Genomic DNA, 14,300 nt, shown 5'->3' with positions numbered 1-14,300 from the left:
GGCAGGGCGTCGAACTCGTGCTGCTGTGGCTGCCGATAGCTTCAGTGCTGAGACTTAACCCCCTGCACCCCCAGGGAGGCCTGGGAACCGTTTTTTTTAGCACAGAGAAGTCCAGCAACATTTTGTTTTGAAGCTCACCACGCAGGCTCCCGGGCCTGTGGGGAAGAGCTATGGCTGAGGGCGAGGAGGTAGCAAGTAGTGAGGGGCCGCGGGTGCCCTCGAAGCCCGAGGGAGGGAGCCCGCCGGGGTCTGGAGGGCACGTCGGGCTCAGAAGCCCCGCGAGCCGTCGGGAGAGGCGCGGGCGCTCGCTCGGCGGGGCGGAGCCTGAGTTCCCGCTTGACGTTCCCGGGGTGGGCCAAGTTCCGCTCCAACTTCCGGGCGGGGGGAGCGCCCGGGGGCGGAGTTGGGGTACGAGGGGCGGGGCTCCGGCGTCGCGGGGTTTCAGACCGAGCTTGTCCGGGCCTCGCGCCGAGCGCGGGACCCCACAGCCTGCGGGATGGAGGCGGGCGGCGTGACCGACTCGCTCCTGTCCGCAGCTTGCGTGTTCTTCACCCTCTGCATGTTCTCCACCGGCCTGTGAGGACGCGGCCGGGCCGGGCTGGGGAAGACCAGGAAGTCAGGAAAGAGGGGATTCAGAGGGGGCCGCAGCCCCAGGCTGCGTCCGGAATCTGGGGTCAAATTGGAATTGTGGGGAGGGAGCCGGGATAGCTGGGCGAGGCTGATCTCTGGACCCGAGGGAAAAGGCCAGAGAGCTGAGGGCGGAGCCCGGGAGCTGTCTGGGGAGGAGCACAGGCTTTGGGGGTCTCAACTCCCCAGTAGCCTCCCTTCCCACTTGTCACCCCTGCCTTCGGGGCCCCGTTACAGCTCGGACATCAGGCACATGTGGATCACCCGGAGCGTGGACAGTGTCCAATTCCTGCCCTTTCTCACCACGGATGTCAAGTGAGAGGGGAGATGGCTGCTGCGGGAAAGGCTGTCTCAGGGGAGAGGGGTGTGGGGTGAAGAGAAATCTGGAAGAGGACCCTGGGGTCCCTCTCCCACACTCAACCCCCGTGGGCGAATGTCCCTCCCCTCCACCCTGCAGCACCCTGAGCTGGCTGAGTTATGGAGCCTTAATAGGAGATGGGACCATAATCGTCGTCAATGCCGTGGGCACGGTGCTGCAGACCCTCTGTGTCTTGGTGTATCTGCACTACTGCCCTCAGAAGGTAGAAGCCCTCCCTTGGACACAATACCGCTGCCGGCCCTTCCCTGTTGGCAAGGCAAACACTGCTTCTTAGAAGACTTACAAGCTAGCCCCGTCATCTTTTCCTGGAAGACCCCTCCAGCCTTGCAATCTTCCTCCATGAAGCCAACCTTCTGAGACACACCTGCCCCTCATTCTGTCCAGGCTGGCAGCCTTGCCTAGCCTGATGGTTCCTTGCTCCCCAACAAGCTGAAGAGAAAGGGCTTTTGTCTTCATAGATCCTTCAGAGGCAGGAACAGTGACTGAGAAGGAGATAATTAGCTCTGCTTCCCCACTCAATCACCCGAGTATTTATTAGGTTCCTACTGTGTGTACCAACCTCACAAAGACAGGACTCCCTAGAAAGCCACAGCACTGTGAGTGGATTAGACATGTGCTCAAGTCACTGGTGGGAAAGCAGCTGTGAGAAGTACAACACCAGAGACTTAGGCAAAGTTGGCCCCCCCAACTGGAGGAGGGGGGCGTGAGGGGCGGGGAGGCAGGAGGCATTCCTGCTGAGAGTCCTAGGAGGACTCATAGCACATCTAGAAGTAAGGCTACTCTTTCCCCTACAGCGTGTAGTGCTCCCTCAGACTGCAGCCACACTGATGGTCTTTCTCCTGGCTTTTGGCTACTTTTGGTTCCTGGTGCCGGAGGAGGACCAGCTTCAGCAGCTGGGCCTCTTTTGCTGTATCCTCACCATCTGTATGTACCTCTCACCAATGGCTGATTTGGTGAGTTTGGTGTCCAGGGAGGTGGGGGGAGATAAGGATCAGGCTTCCATTACCAGAGACTAGCTTACACTCCAGAGTAAGGGAATCCTGGAAGGAGACAGGCAGTAGAGGCGGGTGAATGGGAGGCAGGAGGGATACATTGGCTAACAGCAGCTCACAGGAGATACTTGATCTCTTTCTGATAAAATTCTTAAGGTAGGAATTTTACTGTCTGGCCTAGGAGTGTCTTTCATCCTTTCCCACAGGTCAAGATCATTCAGACTAAATCAACCCAACGCCTCTCCTTCTCACTCACCATTGCCTCTCTCTTCTCCTCTGCCTGCTGGACCCTCTATGGGTTTCAACACAGAGACCCCTACATCATGGTAAGCAGAACAAGGATGGGGAGACAGGTGTGAAAAGTGGAAAATCAGCTCCTCTCTTCATAGCAGCCATGTGATTTCAGGTGCCCAACCTTCCAGGAGTGCTCACAAGCTACATTCGACTCTGGCTTTTCTGGAAGTACCCCAAGGAGAAAGACAGGAACTATCAGCTCCTGCAAACCTGAGGGAGTTCACCTGACCACAGGGCACCTTAATGCCAACCTTTTACCAAAGAGTTCCTCACTTCAGCTGTCCCTGCTGACTAGCTCCATGTGTGTTTCAAGAGACAACTTTGAGAACTGAGGGACCAAAGAGATTTATTTAGAAGATTGGGTGGGAACTAAAAGATGAATCACTTTAATTTTTTAGAGATTATATTTTTTACTTTTGGAGGTTGGGGTGAACTCTTTAGAATGTGCCTTAAAAATAAAATGTTCCGTTACCCCTGCGCATCAAGGCTCATTTTCTGTTCAGTGATTCTTAACATGTCCTGTTTTGTGAAAGGCAGACCGGCACTGCCCCATCCAGTTATTATTGGGCTGGCACAGTTGGCTCAGAAAAGGTATCAGAAAGAACCCAGAGGTTGGAAAGACCGAAGACCTTAAAAAGAGCAAGGCTTGGATGTTGTGATGAATGATAGTCAGGCTTCAGTTAGTACTTCACCGCAGGGTTAAAAGGACCAAGGCAATGATATGACAGTTGCATCCTGGGAGATTTTGAGGGGGATCTTTGCCTCCTTTGGAGCCAAAAGGAGGAACACCAACAGCATGCAAAAAGAAAAGATGTCCTCAGAAAAGTGGTTCTCGACACCCGGCACAGAGAACCTCAATTCCCATTCTCCATACTCAAACAAAGTTAGAAAATAAACTCGCTCTTTAATGAGGGATGGAAGGGAGGGCTGCCCGGCGGGGATGGGTCTAGGGTGTCAGAAGCGCATCCCCCTGCGGGTTAAGTCGGCTCGTGCCTCCAGGATCTGGCTCTGCAGCTCGCGAGCGGCGTCCTCGCAGTCGTGGAAAGTGGCCACGCGATAGCCCACAGTGCCCAGGGCGTAGCAGCCGGCCGACACCAGCAAGTAGGCGGGCAGTGGCCACAGGACCTCCCGGCATGCCCAGGGCAGCTCCAGGCCCAAAGCTCCCATGGTCAGGGCTGCCCAGGTGGAGCCCAGGAGCGCTAGTCCCCAAAGCCACTGAGCTAACTTCGTCATGGTCACTGCGGGAAAAGAAAGAAAAGGTGGAGGTCGCTTCCACTCCGCTACTCCCGCTTCATCTGAGACCCATTCCCTGTCCTCCCTCCCCGTCTCGGTAGCACCGAGCCTCAACACCACTCCTCCGTCGCTCTCGCCCTCCCCTGCAAGCCGTCAAACTACACCTACCTATGCTCCCGGCTTCTCCCCTTCCGCGCGCGCGGCTGCAGCAGCGGCAGCCGGAAGTCCTCTACTGCGCGTGCTCACCCCTGCTCGGCATTCTGGGAGTCGTAGTCCGCGTGGCGGCGCCGCGGGCTCCCAATGATGGCGTTATCCAGTCTGATTTCAGCCGACTATGCTCCACAAACCGTGATCTGGGTCGCGAGGGGCTGCAGAGCTGCTGCTTCTTCCGCGGGACCCAGCTCCAGGCTGTCGTGGGGTTTTTAGAAAGCCTGAGGACTCCCTTAATCCTTGCAACAATGTGGGAATGTGATAACGTTCCTCTTAAATTTACTCCTGCCCAGAACATTCATTCTTTCACTTATTTATTCTTAATAAATAAATATATATATATATATATATATATATATATATATAGAGAGAGAGAGAGAGAGAGAGAGAGCCTCCTTGGTGGTGCAAGGGGTTAAGTCTTAAGTCTCAGCACTATGAAGCAATCTGCAGCCACTGCAGCATGAGTTCTATCCCTGGCCAGGGAGCTACCCACATGGTGCAGCAGACCTCTCCTGTCTCACCTGCTGCTCCCCTCAGCAGTGTATTACAGTAGATCTGCCTGCTCTGCTCCCCACTCTGTCTCTGGTGAATCCTCTCCCCCCCTCCCCGCCCCTCTCTTCTGGCCTAGACCCCAGCTCTTGTATGCCTAAATAAACAAATCTTTAAAAAAAAATTTTATTTATTTTTGCGTAGAACTGGAGTGCAGGCCAAAGGCTGGGGGGGGGGAGGGCGGGTGAGGGAGGAGAGGGGGCTTTTCTTCATTCTTTCACTGGAACGTTTCTTCAGTGCCCACAGAAATAGAGTTGTCAAGACATAAGGTCCCACCTGGGGTGGAGGACAAGGGCAGGAGTCTTGAAAGAAAGATGCTTTAACAACAAACCCTGATGCCTTGAGAAAGTGTTAAAACAGAAGTGGTCACATTTTTATAAGGAAACGTAGGGGAGCAATCAATGCAGCTCAGAGTTAAGGGATGAAGGTCTCCGGGCAGATGTCTTTAAGGAAGTAATAAAAAAAAAAACAAAAAACGGGAACAGAGGAATAACCTAACCGGATAATGTTTGAGATGTTGAGAGAAGGTGTATAATACATCTTTCAAAGAATTTTGGGGGTGAACTCATTATGCGTATGTAGAAAACCAAATGGAAGAAAAGGTCAGGCAATTATCAACCTCAGGAAAAACAAAGCGTTATGAAAGAAAGGAAAGGAAATTGATAAAAGCCAGTCTGATAAAGACCACTAGGAACATAACTAGTTAGAGAGAGGTCTATTAACTTGCTGTGAGAGAGCGCAAACTCCCGGAACTGTTGGGCGGCTCATCAAACAAAGAAAAAACAGGGTCATTACAGGATATGGGAAAGGGTTGAGTTTAGGTCATATTTAAATGAAGCAGTGTTTTGATAGGCTCCAGGTAAGCACAGATGTAAGTGAAAGGTAGAATCAACAAGCCTGGGCTGAGAAGTATGCTGAAGGTCCACTTAGAAACTACAAAATTAAGATAATTAATTGTAGATAATTATATAATAGATAACTACATAATTAAGATAAATGTAGAACAGTTGTGTCCAAAACCCCATTATCTGAAGCTTTGCACCTAGTTTGGAAACCTAGACTGCTTCTCTGTGTCAACATAATTGACATGACTCAAGCCTCCAGGCAAGAGTGGGCTATTCCATTCTCACTAATTTCAAATAGCAAAGTTGTGACTGTCTATGATTTTTAAAATTATTTATTTATTTATTTATTATTTATTTATTTATATAAGAACTGGGTACAGGTCAGAGGCACGGGGGGCGGGGGGACAAGAGAATTCACCAAAGAGAAGTGGGGAGCAGAACGGGCAGAAGGACCAAAGACACTGCTGAGGGGAGCAGCAGGCAAGACAGGAGAGGTCTGCCGCCCCATCTCCCTGTCCGGGCAGGAATCGAACCCACGCTTCAGAGGCTGTGGACAGCTTCACAGCACAAGGCTCAACCTGCTGCGTCTCCAGGGAGGCCCTATGATTTTTTAAAAGATTTATTTATTTATGCATACAAGAACTGGGGTGCAGGCCAGAAGTGTGGGGAGATGAGAGGATTCACCAGAGACAGTGGGGAACAGAACAGGAGGAATGACTGAAATACAGTGCTGAGGGGAAGCAGCAGGTGAGACAGGAGAGGTCTGCTGTGCCATGTGGGTAGCCCCCTGACTGAGGATCAAACATTCATGCTGCAGTGGCTGCAGATAGCTTCATGGGTTGCGTCTTAACCCCTCGCACCACCAGGGAGGCCCTGTATATGATTTTTTTTTTTGACAAGCATTTTTTTTTAATCGAGGCATGTTTTACTTATTTGTTTGTTTGTTTGTTTGTTTATACATGCACTGGGTACAGTCAGAAGCGCGGGAGGGTGAGAGAATTCACCAGAGCCAGAGCGGGGAGCAGAGCAGGCAGAAGGACCGAAGCACACTGCTGAGGGGAGCAGCGGGCGGCAGAAGAGGTCTGCGCGCCATGTGGGACCCTCCTCCGGTGGCTGGGGAGCAGCTGGGGATCGAACCAGCGCCGCAGAGGCTGCAGGCAGCTTCGCAACCCAGCGCTCAACCGCTGCGCCACCGGGGAGGCCCCTGTCTATGATTTTTAAAGACTGGAGTGCCTAACCCCCATGTCCTTGATGTTAATTAAAAGCAGTTTTTACAGATTCACAGTCTTAGTACAAACACTACATAACACAGTGCTAAAGAATATTTTCACAGTCATGATATTGTAAACACTGAATATTGATCTAACTAAAAACTGAAGTATATTTGAATTGAAAGGGTGGGAAAAGGGTACATTAGGAGAGTCGGGATTAGAGAATCACCCCTTATCTTCCAGAGCAGGTGTCAATCGATTATATCTAAAATAGAAAAATGAAATAATAATATGAGACTGTTATTTTGCAATGTAGAGGTAAGTACCAAAAGAAGCAGCCAAAATATTTGAGAGTAGTTCATGGAGGAGTGTGTGAGGTAGGGGAGGAGGGGCAGCAAAAAGCTGAAGGGGGGGAGCTGTTCTTTTTTTTTTTTTTTAAGATTTATTTATTTATTCATACAAGCACTGGGCACAGTCAGAAGCACGGGAGGGCAAGAGAACCCACCAGAGCCAGAGCGGAGAGCAGAACAGGCAGAGTGAGGAAGTACACTGCTGAGGGGAGCAGCGGGCGGCAGGAGAGGTCTGCACGCCATGTGGGACCCTCACCCGGTGTCCAGGAACTGAACCGGCGCAGCAGAGGCTGCGGGCAGCCCCGCAACCCAACGCTCAACCGCTGCGCCACCAGGGAGGCACAGGAGCTGTTCTTTTTCATTAAATGAAATTGACTTCTTAATGAATTGACTTCTTAAACTCTGAAAATTTATTTAAGACAAAATAATATGATGTTAAACCTGCTGTATTCAGGGCCTCCCTGGTGGCGCAAGGTGTTAAAACACAACCTATGAAGCTATCCGCAGCCACTGCAACACGAGTTCGATCCCCAGCCAGGGAGCTACCCACATGGCACAGCAGACCTCTCCTGTCTTGCCCATTGCTCCCCTCAGCAGTGTATTTCAGTCAGTCTGCCTGTTCTGTTCCCCACTCTGTCTCTGGTGGATCCTCTCACCCCCCACGCCTCTGGCCTGTGCCCCAGCTCTTGTATGCATAAATAAAATAAATCTTTTTTAAAAAAGAAATAAACCTGTTGTATTCAAAGTGTCATTTCCCCTCAAATCTACCAGTAGCACAGTCAACACCTCACTGGTCACAATGACTTTCAGATATTGGCATAATGTGGGGGCTTGGCATCAGACATTTTATTTTATTCACCACAGTAGATATAGCCCTGAAAGACTGCCACTCCCCAGAAAAATTTCAGGGGAAAGGTAATAAAGGGCTTGACCCAACATCTATAAGGACGGATAATAAACTTTAACATTGTAGTAATAATCAGCAAAGAATAAATATTCATTGAGAGGCTATTATGTGTCTCTGTGTCATATATGTCATGCATGATAGATGGCTATTATGTCCTGGGTGATATTGACATGTCTAATTTTCACATCATGCTGTGGTAGGTGTTTTTATATCCCCATGAGTGAATGGGGAAATTCAAACAGAGAGATAGTAAAAGGTAAGTGACTTGCCTGAGGTGGTACAGATAGTAAGCAGCAGAGCTGTTTCATTCCACTCGAAGCAATGTACTCTCACCCTTCTGAGTTACGTACAGGAATGGGCAGGGCAGATACAGATCATCCTTGCAGCCGACATTCATTGATTGATCATTCTGTGCCAGACACTGTGATGAGCACTTTATGTGCATTATCTCATTCAATCATCACAGCCACCATAGGAAGTAGGTACTATTATTATCTCCATTCCACAAATGAGGAAACTGAGGCACACCCCAGATGACCTGACTTCAGAGCCTGCAAACTTAGCCATTAGAATATTGGGCCTCCCTCCCTAGATCAATGGAACGGATAAAAAGTGAAGAAACAGATCAAACCTATACCAATTGAACAGAGGACACAGGTGGCATCTCCAGCAAGTGATGAAGCATGGATTTTTTTTTAATTTTAAGTTATTTATTTTTGCATAGAACTGGGGTGTAGGCCAGAGGTGCAGGGCCTGAGAGGATTCACCAGAGGTAGAATGGGGAGAACAGACCAACTTACTGAAATATGCTGCTGAAGGGAGCAGTGGGCAGGACAGGAGAGGTCTGCTGCGTCATGTGGGTCAGCTCCCTGGCCATAGCCTTGAGAGTGCTCAGATTTAACCCTAGGCCGCGAGGGAGGCCAGAAGCATGGATTATTTGAAAACCATTTGCAACTAGCTTACCATTTGAAAAAGTAACTTTAATTAGATTTCCACCTTACACTTTATACCAAAGTTATTTCCCCTTGCATTAAAAAAATTTTAATGTGAGACATGAAAGTCACAAAGAGAGTCTGCACTGGTGGCGCCAGCGGTTGAGCGCAGCGCTGTGAAGCTGTCCACAGCCTCCGCAGCGCCAGTTCGACCCCGGCTGGCTGGTGAGAATCCCACATGACGCGGCAGACCTCTCCTGTCTCACCCTCTGTTGCTCTCAGCAGTGTATTTCAGTAGATCTGCCTGTTCTGCTCCCTGCTTTGTCTCTGATGAATCCCCAGTTCCTGTATGCATGAATAAATAAATCTTAAGAAAAAAAAAAGTCACAAAGAGCTGTGGGTGCATGTTTCTCTAATGATCAGTTCTAGCAGCATGGCCTCCGAGCAGCCTTCTTGGGCGATTTTGCAGGGTCATTCACCATCTTCCTCCACTGAGCTCCAGACTCTCCTTTATAGACGGCACTTAGCATGATAAGCTGTAGGTTTGTTGTTGTCCAACTTGGCCTGCCCAGGACTCTTGTAAGTGAAACAAACAGGTGGCCAGGCTATGAAAGGGCAGGGCTTCTGAGAAATGCAAGACGCAGGACAGGAGGAAGGACAGGTGAGCTATTGACGGTCTCCAGAGAAGTTAACCCAGCCTTCCTGGCCAGGAAATAAAACTCCTGAGGGGCCTCCCTGGTGGTGCAAGGTGTTGGGCACCACACTTTGAGGCAGTCCGCAGCCTCTGCAGCGTGAGTTTGATCCCCGGCCAGCCAGGGAGCAACCCACATGGCGCAGCAGACTTCTGTCTCTCCCGCCGCTCCCCTCAGCAGTGTACTTCGGTCAATCTGCCTGTTCTGTTCCCCACTCTGTCTCTGGTAAATCCTCTCACCCCCAGCATCTCTGGCCTGTACCCCAGCTCTTGTATGCATAAATAAATAAATCTTTTAAAAAAAAAGAAATAAAACTCCTGAGACACCCCCACCTTTGCCAGCTTTGACCTTAGACATCACTGGACAAAAATCTGCAGATTTTTATGCCCTAACTCCTTTCTCTTCAATCTTTTTGCAGATCACCACCCTCTGCTGCTACAGCAGGACATAGCGTATGTGATTATACCAGGGTCTGAGGGACAGGGCAACTTGGGGGATAAAAGTTGAGGCTTTTCCAGAGGTACCCATTCTGCCACCACAACTGCTCCCCACCCACCCCCATCCCATGCAGGAATGAAAATATCTTCTTGGGCCTCCCTGGTGGCATAGGGGTTAAGTCTCAGCGCTCACCATCACAGCTGTGGTCTGATTTTGATCCCCTGCCAGGGAGCTCACCCACATGGTTCAGCAGGCCTCTCCTGTCTTATCTGCTGCTCCCCTCAGCAGTGTATTTCAGTAGATTAGCACGTTCTGCTCCCCACTCTGTCTCCAGTGAAACTGCCTGCCCTTCCTCCCCCACACCTGTAGCCTGCACTCCAGTTCTTATATGTAAAAATAAATAAATAAGGGCCTCCCCTGGTGGCGCAGCGGTTCAGCGCTGGGCTGCAAAGCTGCCTGCAGCCTCTGCAGCGCCTCTGCCTCTGGTTAGATCAGGTCCCACATGGTGAGCAGCCTCTCCTGTGGCGCCCTGCTGCTCCCCTCAGCAGTTTTTTTCCTAGGTCTGCCTGTTCTGTTCCCCGCTCTGGTTCTGGTGAATTCTCTTACCCTCCAGTGCTTCTCACTGTACCCAGTGCTTGTATAAATAAATAAATAAATCTTTTTTAAAAATTAATAATAAATAAATAAGTAAAATCTTTAAAAAATAAAAAATAATTTTTTATTTCTGACAAAAAAAATGGGGGGCTGGGGCCTCCCCGGTGGCGCAGCGGTTGAGCGCTGGGTTGCGAAGCTGCCCGCAGCCTCTGCAGCCCCGGTTTGATCCCCAGCTGCTCCCCGGCCACCGGAGGAGGGTCCCACATGGCGCGCAGACCTCTCCTGCCGCCCGCTGCTCCCCTCAGCAGTGTCCTTCGGTCCTTCTGCCTGCTCTGCTCCCTGCTCTGGCTCTGGTGAATTCTCTCACCCTCCTGTGCTTCTGACTGTACCCAGTGCTTGTATAAACAAACAAACAAACAAACAAACAAATAAATAAATAAATAAATAAAGCATGCCTCTATTAAAAAAAAAATTTTTAAAAAAATGGGGGGGATTTTAGAGCTCACTGGTCCTGGTATTGGGGTCCTGGCTCCTTCCTTTACTCAACTATGTGAACTTGGACAAGTAACTTAACCTCTCTGAGCCTCAATTTTCTCAGCACTACAATGGAACCAACAATTGATCCTCCCTACTAGTATTGATCTCAAGATTAAAGGGGATAATGTAGGTAGAGTGCTTCAGAAATGTGTGGCACCTGGGCAGCACTCGCTGGGTGTTAATGTTGTGACTAATCGCTGTCATTAGCTGCATAGCAGGGCTGAGGATACACCTTAGCACCCATAGCCTTTCCCTGGTCTCCCCACCATCACTCATGGGCCACTTTCTGAGGTAAGTTACTTTTGCCAATGGCTAAGCTCATTTTTATTGGGCTTTTCTGCTTTTGCTGTAAGAGAAATTCCAAATCTGTGAGTCCCTTGTTCTAAAGTACAACAAAAGTGAAGACACGTGCACAATTACTTCCGCACAGAGGAGGGGAGCGACTGGCAGGGAGGGGACACTTCAGAGCAGCCCTGAAGCCTGAATTGATACTGGAAAGACCTTTCCAGATGAGTAAGAGTTGTTCAGGTACAGGCCGGGTGGGGCAGGCACACAAGGCCAGGGGAAAGGCTGAACAAAGGCACAGAAGCATGGGGTTGTGGTGAGTAATCCCACGGCTGTCTGGGGATAAAGACTGCTTCCTGGGGGAGTGGCTGGAGATGAGCCTTCGAAAGCCTTGGCCAGGCTGTCAAAGAACCCTGAAAAAAGTTGAGCTGTAGATTGGTTGTCTGCCTCAAAGACAACCTGGCCTGCCCTGGTTCATTGTATCTACAGAAGCAAGCACAGTGCAGGTACCCCAGCAGGGCTGCCGCAAGTGTGAGGTAAGAGACAGAGAGGAGGACAACAGGTTCGGATTTACTGATCTCCAGGGAAACTGACCCAGCTCTCCCCGTCCCAGAAAATAGAAGTACTCCAGAGAACACCCCCCCCCCCCATCTGCCAGACATAGGGTCTTTGGCCTTGGACAGCTCTGGACAAGGGGTCCTTCACCCCTTAGAAGGCACACAGGCTAACCCATATGAGTTAGCCTGGCTCTGGGTGCCCAAGGTGCCAAGGTTTGCTGGGGTCTCGGGAAAGGTTCCAGGTGTGTTGACTCCATTCCTGCCCTCAGGACACCCACAGTTCCATAGGGGCGACAGGACAGACACACATGATATGCAATCATCAAAACACATACTTAAAAAATTACAGACAGGCTTCAAGGGGAGATGGTGGATCAGAGATTAGCTGCTGATTGGAGCCAGGGTGGGGTGAATCAGGGTTTCCTAGAGAAGGTAAGCTAGGAGAGACCTAGATGGGAAAGATGCTAGCCTGAGGGTGGAGGGCCCCAGGAACAGGCCTGGCAGCTGACAGAAACAGCTGACTAGTTCTGGGAATTCAGGAGTGTAGAGTTGACACAGGTGGAGGTTGAGTTTCAGCAAAGAACTGAAAGAGTGACAGGTTTTGGTTTTTCTTTTAACAAATATGTACTGAGCACCTGCGACATGTCAGGCAGTGTTCTCATGTATAAAACAGACAAATACCCTGCCTTCCACCAAGCTTTCAATGAAAAAAATATTCCCTGTTTCAAAGAAGTTGTGAGAGGCAGATAAGAAACAAATGTAGGGGTCTTCCTGGTGGCTCAGGGGGCTCTGGCCTGTACCCCAGTTCTTTTAGGCAAAAATAAATTAATTAAATATTTTAAAACAACAAAGCACAGCATTGTTAAGCTATCTGCAGCTTCTGCAGCACAAGTTCAAACCCCGGCCAGCCAGGGAGCTTGCCACATGGCACGGCAGACCTCTCCTGTCTCGCCCGCTGCTCCCCTCAGCAGTGTATTCTGGTCAATCTGTCTGGTCTGTTCCCCACTCTGTCTCTGGTGAATCCTCTCACCCCCTGCACTTCTGGCCTGCACCACAGTTCTTGTATGCATAAATAAAAAAATCTTTTAAAAAAAGAAAAAGAAACTAATTGTAGTGGCAGGAAGGCCACTGAGCAGATTTTCTGATCCAACAGACCGGGTAAAGGAGAGCTTTGGAGCCCTTGGTGGCTTTCTTAGGTTTTATTGAGCTTTACATGTAGTGTGGCAAACAGGTACATGGCAGGCAGGGGTGCCGGGGGCCAGGAGGCCAGCAGGCCTCCAAGGTCCCAGCAAGTCTTCACTCTGGACTTCTCTGGCCTTCTTTCTCCCCTTCTCCTGCTTCAGCTTCTGTCTGTGACTATCTCAATGCTTCTCCCATGGCCCACAGAAGTAAACAAGACAGCTTACAACAATGTAACAACTGTAGGTGCCCCATCAAGCAGGGCCATCCTAATGGTGGCAGGGCAGAAAAGCCTGAAAGCCATTTACCCTACACAAATATATAAATTGTTAATATTTCAAGGACTGTGAAGTTCTGTGAGGAAAACCATTGCCCCCTAAGGCATGGAGTGTTTCAGGCAGTGGAACAGCAAGTGCAAAGGCCCTGCAGTGAAGGCATACTTGGCACAGGGGCCACTCAGAAGCTGGGGGAGGGATGGAGTAAGCATGGGGAAGAGCGCAGAGATGAGGTCAGAGAGGTGGTGGGGACCAGATGGTATGTTGCAGCCATGTTTTGCAACCATATTGGTTAAACAACATGGCAACAAGGATGGATCTGAATTTTAATTATAGCCCCGCCTTCACTTATAATCAGGTTATTTTAAACTCTCTCGGATTTATTTTAGGGAAAGTGGCTCCTTTTATTACCGAGGCTGGCCAGTCCAAAATCTGTAAGGTCTCACTGTCAGACTTTTCCCTCCTCTGATCTAGGGTGGGAGCAATGGGAAAGTCTGTTTCCAGCCCAGATGTAAAGGAGATTATCACAGCTGGGGATCTCTCAAGGGGGAGGTCAGCCTTTCCTTCTAGGTTTTAGGTAGAATTCTTCAGGGGACTGGAGGAGGCCCATACATATTATAGAGGGGAATCTGCTTCCCTCCTATTTTCAATGTAAAGCTCATTCAAAAACCCTCTCACAGGGGCCTTCCTGGTGGCCTAGGGGTTAAGTCTCAGTTCTATCACCTCTACAGCCTGAGTTTGAGCCACAGCCAGGGCCCACCTGGTGCAGCAGACCTCTTTCACCCACCGCTCCCTCAGTGTGTTTCATTAGATCAGCCTGTTCTGCTCCCTACACTCTCTGGTGAATCCTCTCGCACACACACCCCCTGTGCCTCTGGCCTGTACCCCAGTTCTTTTAGGCAAAAATAAATAAATTAAATATTTAAAAACAACAAAAAAAAACGCCCTCACAGAAACATCCAGGATAATATTCCCCAACCAAGTTGACACACATCCCTTGGAGTAAGAATATTGACCTCATAAGGTTGATGTCAAGGTTGAAAAAGAGTATCTGTGAAGCGCTAATTACACTGACTGGTTGGTGATAAATGCTCCAAGGTGGTTGTCACATAGAAAAAAAAAATACATTTGCTCAGTGCCTAGTAGGTTAAGCACTAGGCTAAGGTCTTCCACATTGTTTTTCAATTCAGATCTTCACCACCACTTGAGGCAGG

General features: G+C 49.7%; 2 protein-coding genes across 3 annotated transcripts; one reads left to right on the top strand and one right to left on the bottom strand.

Moving 5' to 3' along the window:
- Positions 1-463: 463 nt before the first annotated feature.
- On the top strand, positions 464-3,148 carry SLC50A1 (solute carrier family 50 member 1). Of its 2 annotated transcripts, XM_037500193.2 has the most exons (6): positions 464-576; positions 865-942; positions 1,085-1,208; positions 1,801-1,959; positions 2,205-2,324; positions 2,405-3,145. In XM_037500193.2, the coding sequence occupies exons 1-6, from the start codon at positions 497-499 to the stop codon at positions 2,504-2,506; spliced, it is 663 nt and encodes a 220-aa protein (XP_037356090.1). In that variant the 5' UTR covers positions 464-496; the 3' UTR covers positions 2,507-3,145. The 2 variants fall into 2 exon arrangements, with proteins under 2 accessions (XP_037356090.1, XP_037356091.1); XM_037500194.2 differs by lacking the exon at positions 1,801-1,959 and having other exon boundaries at positions 2,405-3,148.
- A 28-nt stretch (positions 3,149-3,176) lies between these two features.
- On the bottom strand, positions 3,177-3,744 carry DPM3 (dolichyl-phosphate mannosyltransferase subunit 3, regulatory). The gene is made up of 2 exons (XM_037500195.1): positions 3,694-3,744; positions 3,177-3,530 (listed from the first exon to the last, which is right to left on the bottom strand). The coding sequence occupies exon 2, from the start codon at positions 3,523-3,525 to the stop codon at positions 3,247-3,249; it is 279 nt and encodes a 92-aa protein (XP_037356092.1). The 5' UTR covers positions 3,526-3,530; positions 3,694-3,744; the 3' UTR covers positions 3,177-3,246.
- Positions 3,745-14,300: the final 10,556 nt, after the last annotated feature.

This window comes from Talpa occidentalis, unplaced genomic scaffold, assembly GCF_014898055.3.
Source record: "Talpa occidentalis isolate TD23 unplaced genomic scaffold, MPIMG_talOcc4v2.1 talOcc4.9, whole genome shotgun sequence".
Lineage (NCBI taxonomy): Eukaryota > Metazoa > Chordata > Mammalia > Eulipotyphla > Talpidae > Talpa > Talpa occidentalis.
This window is presented reverse-complemented; position numbering and strand designations above follow the sequence as displayed.